Source organism: Lonchura striata, chromosome 1 (assembly GCF_050655825.1).
Source record: "Lonchura striata isolate lonStrDom1 chromosome 1, ASM5065582v1, whole genome shotgun sequence".
In the NCBI taxonomy this organism is placed as follows: Eukaryota; Metazoa; Chordata; class Aves; order Passeriformes; family Estrildidae; genus Lonchura; species Lonchura striata.
Genome location: NC_140703.1, coordinates 19,424,924 through 19,437,203, shown reverse-complemented (window position 1 = coordinate 19,437,203; position 12,280 = coordinate 19,424,924). Strand labels below are relative to the sequence as shown.

The following is a 12,280-nucleotide window of genomic DNA, read 5'->3' as shown; positions in this document are numbered from 1 at the left end:
TCTCGGTTTCTCCATGTGCTGCCTTGCCCTTCCATCTGTCTGCTCCATCCATCACCTCCCATGGTCACATAGGCACCCCATGACCTGCAATCACAGCCTCCCACTGCCCACCCAGGGTGTGGTCCCATGGCCCCACAGACCCCGCTCTTACCACTTCCACAACCATCTCTTGGCGCAGGAACCTGCGGAGCGGAGCCTGGAGCTGTTGGGACAAGGAGACTCGTGAGTGGGAAGCCACTACAGGGAGCTTTGTGTCCTTCAACCCTGCCCCTGCATCCCCCAGCTTAGAATTGGGACCCCAGCCCCTTCCCGAACCCTCAGGGGCCCACAAAAAAAAAATGAGAATGAGGAAAGTGGGACTTGGAGGAGAAAACAAGTGACCCAGCCTGGGGTGACCCAAAAGAGCAGAAATGAGGACATTTTGTGGAGAAGGAGGGTGCCCCCATCCAAGGCCCCCACTACGTACATCCTCCATCCCTTCAATGTGGGACTCAATCTCCTGCACGATCCGGGCGTTCCTTTCCACCTCCTCCGCGCTCTTCATGCCCTTGTTGATTCTTTCGGCCACCTGCTTGATGTTGCGCTGGGCGTCGATGAGGAAAGGGTGGTCAGGGTGGTCCTCTGGTGTGTGCTTCAGCAGGTCCTGCCGCGGGGACAGAGCTGGGCTGTCACCTCTGGCAATGCCTGGACACTGGCACTGTCACTGCTCCAGCCCCTCCCACACTGCTCTGGCTGCTGGGGATGGAAACCAGCCCCGAGGAGGGAGGTGGACAAGCCCAGCAGAAAGGCTGAGGGTAAGGGGACCATGGCGTGGTGGGGCAGCTGGGTGACTGTCCTCAGAGTGACCATCCCCAGGAGGGTAGAGCCAGGTGCACACCTGGGGACACCAACTTTGTGACAAAGGGTGGGAAAAGGGGTCAGGAGAGACCTGAGAGCTCGGAAAGCTGAGTGGAGGCGAGGAGGATCAGTAGCCTCCCCCGTGCTGGTGTGACACGGCCACCCTGGTGTCACCCACCTTCACCAGCAGCTCGTATCGCGGGATCCTCTGCACAGGCTTGATCATCAGGTCGGACAGGGCCTGCTTCTCCTTGTTCTCCCGCATGCTTTGCTGCAAAACACCCATGAGGGTCAAGGATGGGCCCCTCGGTGGGACACAGCCTCCCACTAAGCCAGGGTAACCCATTTTGGTTTGGGGTTCGAACTTCCACACCATCTGGAGCAATTCCAGTTCATCCCAACTGACCCTCTTTGCAATAAAACCAAGAAGGTGGGGGCAAAATTCCCAGTCTGGCAATAAAGTTACTCCCATGAACTCCAATCCTGCCCTGCTTCAGCTTGTGGCCAGGATCTATGGAGACAGAAGCAGGACCCACCTCCAGGAACTTCATGAAAGCCGGCCGGGCTTCCTTGGCGATCCTGACGGCATCCTTGGCATTGAGGAAGTTATCAATGTAGGCAGAGTAGATGTTCACCAGCACATCCTTGGAGAACTGCGGGGGAAAAACAAGGCTAGGTCCAGCAACAATCATGGACATACTGGGAGAGCCTGGAAGAAGCTGCCCCAAGGGTTAACTCTGGCTCTGGGCTGGTGCAGGGAGGGCTCACCCGCTGTCCGCCCACCTCGATTTTTCAGCCCTGATGTTTGTGCTCCCGAGGCAGAAACGCGGAGCTGCAGAGCCAGCCGGGAGCAGCAGCTCCCACCCTTATGCTAAGCAGACAGCAGGCCTGGAGATCGTCTCCTGTTCTCCATCCCAGGCCTGCTTGGCCCATCCTTTCATCACTCCCCTGCCTCCTGTTCTGAAACCTCTGCTCTAGGGCCGTGCCCAGGAGTGGGCACACCCGCATTCCCGGGGGGAATTGCCCCGCCAGGACCTACCGACTGCACCAGGAGGTCGCCCACTTTCTGCTTCTCGTGCCAGTTCTGCACACAGTCGTGGATCTGCTCCAGGAACTGCTCGTGGTGCTCCAGCAGCTCGGGGATCTGGTCGAAGATCTCGTCCACCAGCGAAGGGTCGCATAGCAGGGAGTTCTCCGGCTGCTTCAGTGGCTTCATGTAACCCTGCGGGCAAGCAGAGGATCCATGGAGGTTTCCTCTCCCTCCCCAGCCAGTTTGGGTCTCTCAGCCCATGTGAATACGGAGATGGATGGCACCCTGCAGCCAGGGGTTCCTCCAGGGGATGCTGGGCTGTGGAGCCCGCCAACAGGACCAGACAGGTTTTGCAACCCAGCCTCCCTGGGTCCCATCGCACCCAGTGAATGCCCACAGCTCTGTGGGGAGGGGGACATGTCTGCACAAGGAACCTGCAGGACAGGTTGGGACAGGATCCTCTCTCCCAGGTCCTTCAGAGCCATCTTCGCTGTCATGAGCTTTCACCACCCCCATCTGCCTGACCTAGCTTGGAAAACTCAGCAACACGACCCTGGGATCCAAATGCCAGAGTGTTCCTGATAGGATTTAGGATGTTTGGAAGCAGGAGGGGCTGGACCAGCAGGATGCATTCACTGAGATGCCCTAGACCACCACACAATGGCCAATAAGCAATACTCAGGGCCAGCGGGTCCTCAGCAAGGCTGGGTGGGTGGCTCTGCTATGAAACCTCTTTCCTCCATCCATGGGGCAGAGCTGCAGAGTGGAGGAGTGCCCCTGGAATGGGAGAGATGGATTTGCAGGGGATGCAGCAAGATGTGGAAGGTCGTCTCAAGCCTTGCCATCCCCTCAGCCTGACCATACAGGGCACTGGTGGCTTTCAGGACGTGTGGAGGACCACGGAGCTGAGCTTTTAGGACAGGACCCACCTCTAGTGGCTTCAGACCTCTCCAACCAAGCGGGCAAAGGAGTAATCCCCCAAGGATCAGGTTCCTCAAGCTGATGCCAGATATCTCGTGGAGACCCAAATTAGAAGGACCAAATCCATCCTGAGGGTGTTAATCCCCTTCACCTACCCTGCTGTGTCCAGCACCTCCAGCAGGAGCTGGGATGGACTGTGCCATGCATCCTGTGCTTGCCACACTGGGCAGAAGAGCATGGAGACAGCCCTTGCTGCAGCACACAGGGACAGCAGGCAGGGTTTGCCCATGCACCACCTGACTTGGCTGGAAGATGATGCTCCAAGGTGGTCTTTGTCCCATGTTAAGTGCCACCAAGACACGTCAAGGATCTGAGCACCTTGTCCCATCTGGGACAGGGAGCTGGGGATACCTGGAGCCCTCTGATCCCTGCCAGAAAGCCACGTTTCCCCTGGTGGCACTGTGTCAGGACAGGTCCCATGGACAAGAGCTCAGGCATTAACACCCTGTGGCCCCCCACCGGTGTCCCTCCCACCTCAGAGGATGCACAGACCACGGGACAGACTCTCTCCATGCCAAGACCAGCAGGGTGACCCCGTACAGCTCCCCCCAAAATCAGCCCCAGAGCCAGGGTCCTCTTGCCCCTCAAAGCCAAGGTCTGCACTGGCAGCAGCCGGTGGGTCCTTCCCTCCTGCAGCACATCTGTGCCCACCATGGGGGGACACTGTGGGGCATTTACGGGAAGAGCCCACGGCAGTGTTGGGATGGAGTGCCCCATGCCCTTGAGGACTGTCACAGAGGTCCCACAGGCACTGCTTTTGCAGAGCTCCCAGTTTGTGGTGTTTCCCCCCAGCAGGGGTGTGGTTGGACAAGCCACACCTCGGCCAGGTGACGTCTCCAGGGCGTTGACCATCATTAACCTGCTGAAACACCTTCATTAACATCTGAAACGTGGGGAGGACCCTCGGGCCAGGCTGCTCCAGGGGGTTTGGAACCAGCTCAGCAAAAAAGCCGGAGAAAAACCTTTGGCTCAGGTCTGCAGGTGATGATCCGAGCAGGAAATGGGAACACAAGGGAATGGGGGATTTCAGGGGTCCCCCGTCATGGCAGGGCCATCAGGCGATGGGGTGCAACACGAGAAGGAGCTTTCGGAAGGCAAGCAGAGGTAGAGACTTGGGGACACACTACGTGCCAGGTGACAACACACGGGGAATGTCAGGGGCTTTCTTTGGGCATGGAGGTAACTCCCACACCCCGTTCTTGACACCGCTGTCACAGCGCTCCCACTTCTGCCCCTGCTGTCCCCAAAATCCCCCGTCACCCAATCCACCCCGGTGCCAAACAGCTCCTGTCACAGCCCCTGCTACAGACTTGGGGTGACCACGGTGCCCGTGCCACGGTTTGGGGTGTCACACCCCGTGCCGTGCCACCTTACCTGCATCAAGGTGCGCAGGGACTCCACGTAGGACTGCTCGGTGTCCAGCAGGGTCATGATGACGTGTTTCCTCATGTCCTGCCCGGGGGGGAAAGACACACGAGTGTTTTGGGGTGACCCGGGGCGGGGGAGCTGCGTGCCGGCGCTCGGGGCCGGCGCTGGGGCTGGCTGGGGAGGCTGAGCACCGGAGGAGCCCGCCTGGCGTCCAGCTCCCCTGCGCTGCCTCTCCACCCCGATGGAGGAATCCGGGAGGATTAGGAAGTACATGACACCGAGCGCACAGACGCCTGGTTTCCTCCGCGGCCGCGTCAGGAGCCCGCCCTGGAGCTCACAGCCCTACATGGGTCGGTGCCGGAGCCCTCTGCCTCTCCAGCGGCTCCGCTCGAGCGGGCCCGCAGGAATTCGCCTCCCGCCCAGCACCGCGGGCACCCTGGGGCTGGGCTGTGCCCCACGGCAGGCGGCACGGGCGGCTGGCCGTGTGGGATGGGCCGCCAGCCTTAGGAAACAGATGGGTCGGGGTCTTCTTGGCCGTGGGGCTCAGGGACTCCTCTTGCGTGCATTGCCTGCAGCTCAGCCTGGGGGCCCAATGCTCCAGAGCCCAGGGCGTGAGGCACGCCAAAAGTTCTGGGTGTGAGATGTTCCAGGCTCTGAGTGCAGAGTTATGGGTGCGGAATGCTTCAAGGCTGCTGGGTGGGAGACACCCCAGGAGATTTCGGTGGGAGATGCCCCAAGGGCCCTGGGCCCCAAACATTTTCTCCATCACTGCGCTCCAGAGGTGCAATGATACCCCAGAAGTTTTGTGTTTGGATACACTCCAGAGATTCTGGGTGCAGAGACACCCCGAAGGTTTTGCAAGGAGAGACTCCACGTGCAGAGATATCCCAAAAGCTTTTTGTGCAGAGATGCCCTGGGTGCACAGACACCCCAAAGGTTTTTCATGTGCAGAATCTCCAGAGACCCTGGATGTGAGACATCCCAAATGTCCTCAGTCTTGTGGGATGAGCCCCTGTCCCCTGGACACGTGGGGCCGTGTCCTCCCCAGTGGGGACACGATGAGCTGTGAAGCTGCTCTGCAGCCACAGGAAGAAGTTTGACCATCCTCACCATGGAGAGAGGCCACCATGGCCCTCGTGGTCCTCAGGGAGCAATGGAGAGGGATCCTGGCCAGATCCTGCTCTAGAACAGAGCTGTGCCTCTGTTTCCCTGCTCCCCACCAGGCTGCTGATGGAATCAAGCATGGAGGAAACCCTTGTCTACAGCCAAATGTTGGTGACGGGTCCAAGGCTCTCCAGGAATCAGGAAACCATGGTGATATCGGGAACACCAGCTGAGACCTCCCCACTTGGTTAGAGAGCTTATAAACACTCTCACTGCTGGATTAAATTTGTTGTAATTACGGACGGATGGGCACTCACTGGAGGATGGAGCTTAAGGGAACCTGATGCCCCGAACTGCCTCAGTTTCCCCAACCCTCACCGAGTCTGTAGCTCCCTGCTGGTCCTTTTTTTCCTGGAGCTTTCCCAGCTCAGCACCACAGCAAAGGGTCAGACCCAGGGGCAGCACAGGCTCAGCTGCACCAGCAGCTGGGGATTTGCAGCAGTGGGGACACACAGGATGAGGCCCAACTACTGGCAAGAGGATTTTTACCCCCGTTACAGCACCACTATTACCCTGGCAGGGGCAAATTCCCACTGGGATGAGCAGAGCTGGGGGAAAGACACCATCCCAGCAGGGCAAAACCATCCATGGGCAAAGGCAAGATGTGCCCCACTGCATTCCTTACCCCAGCAAAGCCTCTCCGCTGGGGGGGCTGAAGATGCTTCAGTCTCCATCTGCTCTCCCTGGGGACGCCCCCACCTCACCTTGGCCTCATCCTGCCTTCCCCGGGACGCTCAGTACCCTCGGGATCAGCCCCTGCCCTGCGAATCGGGGTATTTCCCACCAGCCCACGCCTCCGCCGTGTAAATCAGCACTGGGGGGGCGGTGGCAGAGATGGCTCCAGCTCCCCCATCACCCTCTCCGGGTGGGAGCATCCCCCCTCCCCGCGATCCAGAGAATGCCGGGGGTGTCGAGCTGAGGATGAGGATGGAGGCACGGTTGCCACGGCAATTGCCTCGCAGACCCCACAGGTGCCGGGTTCTGCACACACGTGTCCAAACGTGACGCATCCGTGCGCCCCCACCGCAGCCCCACATCCCACCGGCGACCCCCCGCTGCACCCCGGGACCCCTTTTGCCATCACCTCGGAGCCGCCGCGGCTGCCGCAGCCCTTCTCCGGCAGCTCCTCGGCCGCGCCGCTGAGCCCGGAGGTGGCGAAGGCCGCGTCGATGCCGTCGCCGATGTCTCGCATGTCCTCCAGCGCGATGGTGAACTGCGCCAGAGTCCTCACCATCTGCAGCATGCGGCTCCCGGGGGTCGGTCCGTCCCACGCAGCCCAAGGAATCGCGCAGAAATTCCCTTCTCTATCCCTCTCTGCCTCTATCCCCAGGTGTCCGCCCCGAGCCGGAACGCTGCGCCGGGATGCGGCGGGGAGGGGAATAAAAGCGAGGCGCTATTTATATCGCCGGGCTTCGGTGTGGATGTGGAAGTACGGGGATGTAGGAAAAGCCCTCCCGCAGAGCGGCAGCGGGCTGCGAGGCTGCGCCTGCGTCCGCGGCGACGCGAGGGTCCCCGGCCCCCGGAGCTGGCCAGGCACGGGCGGGAGGCAGAGCCGTGCCCACACAGACACGCGCGGATGCGGGCAGCGCCGGATCCCGCCGAGGGATGATGCGGGAAACGCTTTGCCCAGGGAGGATGCTGGGGGTTGGGGTGGGGGGAGCTGATGCTTTCTTGGGGCCTGTGATTTTTTTGGGGAAGGGGGACGCACGGGTGATGCTGCGGTGCTCAGCATCCTTAGGGACTCCATTCCTGTCAGTATCCCCCTCCTTGACCTTGCGGGCAGGGAAACTGAGGCACGTCCCCTTTCCCCCCATGGCATCATCACCTCAGCACCCACACCCGTGCCGGCCGGGTGATGCATCCTGCCCATATCTGTTTGTAACGCTCCCCTCCTGCTTCCTTAATTAAATCTAATTAGCCGCTCACCCCGTTTCCACAGCAACGGCGTGCAGCAGGGCTCCATCCTCTCGTTGCAGCCAGTAAATTTCCTCTTGGAAGTGAGGATGATGAGCATCCCACCCCGGGAAGGGTGCGTGGCAGAGAACGGACCACTCGGAGCAGGTAATGGGAGCTGCAAGAGCTGTCAATGCACCCAGGGATCAGCGAGGAGGGAACGCTAATTGCAGCCAGGTAACCAGGCTGCTCTCAAGGCAGCAGCAGCTCCTGCTCCCGCAACTGCAGTGCCCGGGTCATCCCAGCTGTTGGAATGCTGGGTTTATTTGGTTTGCAATCCCAGATCTGCTCGGGTTGCAGTCCTGAGATCTTCTGGGATCCCATCCCAGACCCATTTCTGCTGTAATCTCAGATTCCTTTAGGCTACCATCCTAAAAGCGGTTTTGTTGCAAGCTTGGATCCATCTGCATTGCAATTCCAGAGCCACCTGGATTGAAAACCTGGGCTCCTCTGAGCTCCAATCCCAGATTCATTTTGGTAGTAATCCCAGACACATTTGTGCTGCAATCCCAAACCCATCTCAGTTGCAATGCTGGGCATATCTACATTGTAATCAGGGATCCATCAGGGATAAAATCCTGGGCTCTGCTAGAATCCTATTGCAAACATGCTTCTATTGCAATCCATGTTTTATTTGGGTTCCAACCCCAGAACAAAATGGGTTGCTAATCTAGGTCCATCTGGATTTCAATTCCAGACCCTTCTGTTTGCAGTCCTGGTTGTTTTTGGATTATAATCCCAAACCCCCCTGGATTGCAAATCCAGGCCCAACTGGGCTGCAACACTAGGTTGTGATCCCAGACCTGTTTATTTGCCATCCTGGGCCCCCCATATGTGTTGGGATCCTGCACCCATTTGAGTTCTAACTCCATTCCCATCTAGCCGTGATCTCAAACCCATTCCTTTGCAATTCTAGAACCATTTGGGTTCTAGTCACAGACCCACCAAGGATTCAAACCTGGGTCCAGACACATTGCAACCCCCAATCCATCTGTGCCGCAACCCCAAACCCATTCTTTTTGCAATCCCTACCCCATTCCTGTTGCAATCTCAGACCCAACAGGGAAGTCAACCTGGGTCCATCCATTTGGGCTGCAACCTCAGAACCACTCCTGCTGGAATCTTGGACCCATCTGGCTCACAGTTTTGGACCTGTTTGGGCTGTAACCCCAGATCTATCTGGGTTGTAATCCCATTAATTCCTCCTGCAATCCTGGACCCAGCAGGGATGCAAACCTGGGTCCAACCACATTGCACCAAATTCCAGCTTCATTTGAGCTGCAATCCCAATCCCGTTCCTCTTGCAATTCCAGCTTCATTTGAGCTGCAATCCCAACCCCATTTCTCTTGCAATTCCAGCTTCATTTGAGCTGTAATCCCAACCCCATTCCTCTTGCAATTCTAGGTTCATGAAGCTGCAATCCCAACCTCATTCCTCTTGCAATTCCAGCTTCATTTGAGCTGCAATCCCAACCCCATTCCTCTTGCAATTCTAGGTTCATGGAGCTGCAATCCCAACCCCATTCCTCTTGCAATTCCAGCTTCATTTGAGCTGTAATCCCAAACCCATTCCTCTTGCAATTCCAGCTTCATTTGAGCTGCAATCCCAACCCCATTCCTCGTGCAATGTGGGACCCACCAGGAATGCAAACCTGGGTCCAACTGCATTGCAATCCCAAATCCCTCTGGTTTGCAATCCCATTCCCCATTCCCACTCCTCTGGCCACCCCATTCCCGTTCCTCTGGCCACCCCATTCCCGTTCCTCTGGCCACCCCATTCCCGTTCCTCTGCCCACCCCATTCCCACTCCTCTGGCCACCCCATTCCCACTCCTCTGGCCATCCCATTCCCACTCCTCTGGCAATCCCATTCCCGTTCCTCTGCCCACCCCATTCCCACTCCTCTGGCCACCCCATTCCCACTCCTCTGGCCACCCCATTCCCGTTCCTCGGGCCATCCCAGCCGCGCTCCAGCCGCGGTCCCGGCCCGGTCCAGCCCCGGCGCTGCCGCGGCCCGGCGGCTCCGCCCGCAGCACCGCCCCGAGCCCTCCCCCGGGCCCGCCTGTCCCCGGGGCGAGCAGGGCGATCCCTCCGCGGCAGGAGAGCCTTTCCCACTCCCCGAACGCCACCCTTGGCTCAGTCCCTTCAGCCGGCCGTGTCCCGGGAACGCTGCAAGGAGACTTCGGGGCCGGCCGGAGAGGCTGCGCTTCTCCCAGCCCCTCGGGATGTGAGAGGATGGCGGGGGAAGGGTTAAGCCCGTCCTGCCCGGTTGGGAAGCAGCCGAATCCCGCCGTGCTTTCGGGGGGCCGGGGGGGGTCACCTCTCCATCACCCGGGGATGCAAACCCCGGAGCGATGCGGCCAGCCGAGCCCGGACCCCCCTGCAAGCGGCCCACAGCCCACAGGAAATTCCTGGGAGTGTTTGGCCACTCCAACAGCGCTGCCTATTTTTAGGGCCGTCTAAAATATGAGCCGGCTATTTTTAGCAGCGCGGCTCTTTGTAAACACCTTTAGATTCCCCTTCGGACCAGCCCCTGTTGTTTTTTTTTTTCCCAACCTGAGCGTTTCTTCCCCCAAAACCCCAAACCCTCCTGGGAAACGCGTGCCAGTTCCTTGGGATGCAGCCAAGGGACTCATCCCCCATTCCAAGGTTTGTGCCAGCGTGGCAAAATGCTCCTGAAAACCCAAAGGTGGAGAGGATCTGGCACCAGGGGTCTGGGGGTGATTCAGCAGCACCCCAAACCTGAGATGGGGGCCAAGGAAAGGCCTTTTCCCCCAGCTTTCCTTCAGACACTGGAAATACAACCCTGAAGAAGGATGGGAACTCTCCCATCTTGATTTTATTTTTTAATGAGGCTCAGGGAGAAACCCCATCATTTTACTTTTCCCTGCACAGGATTATCGATGCAGGGGGAGTTTGAGCATCCCCAGGGATTTTAAAACATCCTAAAATATTTGAGAAAAGGCCATGGTATATTGTGTCCTGCCTCCACCCCCGCAAACAAAGAGGCATCGATGGAGGAAAGTCCTAAAACATCCATTTTTTAAACAAACAAAGTCCAAAGGGAGAGTAGGAATGTACATTCCATGAGGGATCACAGCCATCACACAGATTCTGGCCCTTGAGCCCGGGCTGAGGCTGTGCACAAATCAGTGCATGGAATGATGATGTTTCCAGCCACTCTGAGGACTCCCTCCACGCTCCCAAACCCTGGTGATTGGGTCAGTGTGGGAGGGTGTTCCTCCTGCTGTCACCACCACTGTCTGGGATGCTAAAATCACATCCCATGGGGAGAAGGATCTCTGCATCCCCAGAGATCATCCCAAAATTCCCACACCCACAGCACTCAGTGTTTCTCCCTTTCTTTGGTGTAATGGGTTGTGCTAGCACCCGCTATAGCCTGAGTGAGCTGCAGCAGGGATTTTGTCCCTGAGACCCTATTCTGGGGCAAAAAATATCCAGATTTAGGGGGGCAAAAGACCACTTTGGGAGTAGGATTTGCTGCTCAGGGTCTTCCTGCAGCTGCTGAAGGAGGAGCTAGCCCTGCCTCGAGCAAAATTATTTCCACCCCTCCTAAACACACCAAAATTATAAGAGTAAATAAGTACAAGTTGTTTTTCCTTCAATTACAGCTCGTTCCTGCTGCCAGCTCCTGATGGGTGATTCTCTAGGGCATCACAGTAGCATTGTGCTAGGAGCTACCTGAATCTTGAAATCAGCATTCTCAGTTTGAAAGAATCTGGAATTTCTGCACCTTTTCTTTCCCTGTATGCTTGTTCCCAGGGCAGATCCCACTAGAGGGAGCTGGGACATAGTGGGAGCCACTGGTCCATGGGGACAGTGCATGGTGAATTCCCAAGCTTAATAATTTTAACAGGTCGTCAGCTAAAAGGCTTGGAAATAAACTGTATCTGCTTCCATGCATCCCAATGCAATGAGCAAACACTTCTGCAACAAACAGCATCATCCTGGCATGTAAAACTTCCTTGTGCATCCAGAAAAGCCCCTGGCTGGCACCATCTCCCAAAACAGGAGATCCTGTATCCAGTCCAATCCTGTATTGCCTCAATCACTCAGCCTCTGTCAGGAAATCACTCAGGAGGGAAAAAAAACCATCACATTCTGTCCTCTTGGGAAGTATTAAAGCCAGAGGTTGGATTTGGCTCTGTAGGGTTTTCAAACCTAAGCAGCTCTTCCCTTGGGATCAGTGATGCTCTGCCCTATGTCCCTCAAGTGCCATGAAGTTGGGGGATGGCAGCCACTGCCATCCCTGGGTACCAATAACCTCCATTCCATGGTGCCAGTCACCTTCTTGGGGCATGCCAGCCCATCCCTGGGTACCAACCACCGCCATCCCCAAGCACAAGTCACCACTTTTTCCAGGTGTCACCTCATCCCTGGCTTCCAATCCCTCCCTCCCTGCTACCAGCCTCTGATCTCTGAATAACAGCTAACCATCCCTGGGACCACCAGGTCCTGGAGAAGCCACTGCCATGGGAACAGGAGGACCTGTGGCACAGAAGAGGGGCCATGCCCGAGCCTGCCCGACGCCGTAGGGAATCACATCCGGGGCTGCATTCCCTCCCTGCCCAGCCTCTCCCTGCTCTCCCACGGGTAAGGAAAGTCCGAGCTGCTCTCCAAAGAGTAACTTCTTGAGAGGAAATAAGAGCATAAATCAGCAGGTCTGATTCAGCCCTGCTTCAGTTACTAATAATATTCCCGTGTTTATTCGCAGGCCTGGGGCTGGAGATGTTTGCTTTTCCCTCGGCCGTGGTTTTTCCCAGGCTCCCAGCTCACAGAGGAGCATTGATTTGGTCAGGGATGCTCCCATGGAGAAACCCAGCAGCACCACCCACTCTGGGATGAGGATGAGGAGGAGGAGGAGGAGGAGGAGCAGGGCAGCTTCAGCCCCAGTGCACGGGAATTTAGTTGTTTTCCCTTCTTCAGT

General features: G+C 57.6%; 1 protein-coding gene across 1 annotated transcript in view; it reads right to left on the bottom strand.

The window, feature by feature from the left end:
* The window catches only part of ARHGEF17 (Rho guanine nucleotide exchange factor 17), a 30,959-nt gene that overhangs the window by 6,462 nt on the left and 12,217 nt on the right, over nucleotides 1-12,280 (bottom strand). Inside the window, exons 2-7 of the mRNA XM_031505783.3 lie at nucleotides 4,223-4,300; nucleotides 1,877-2,059; nucleotides 1,374-1,490; nucleotides 1,016-1,108; nucleotides 467-643; nucleotides 152-202 (exon numbers count right to left, since the gene is read on the bottom strand). Of these exons, the coding sequence (XP_031361643.3) occupies nucleotides 152-202; nucleotides 467-643; nucleotides 1,016-1,108; nucleotides 1,374-1,490; nucleotides 1,877-2,059; nucleotides 4,223-4,300 (699 nt within the window). The remainder of the gene's footprint in view (nucleotides 1-151; nucleotides 203-466; nucleotides 644-1,015; nucleotides 1,109-1,373; nucleotides 1,491-1,876; nucleotides 2,060-4,222; nucleotides 4,301-12,280) is intronic.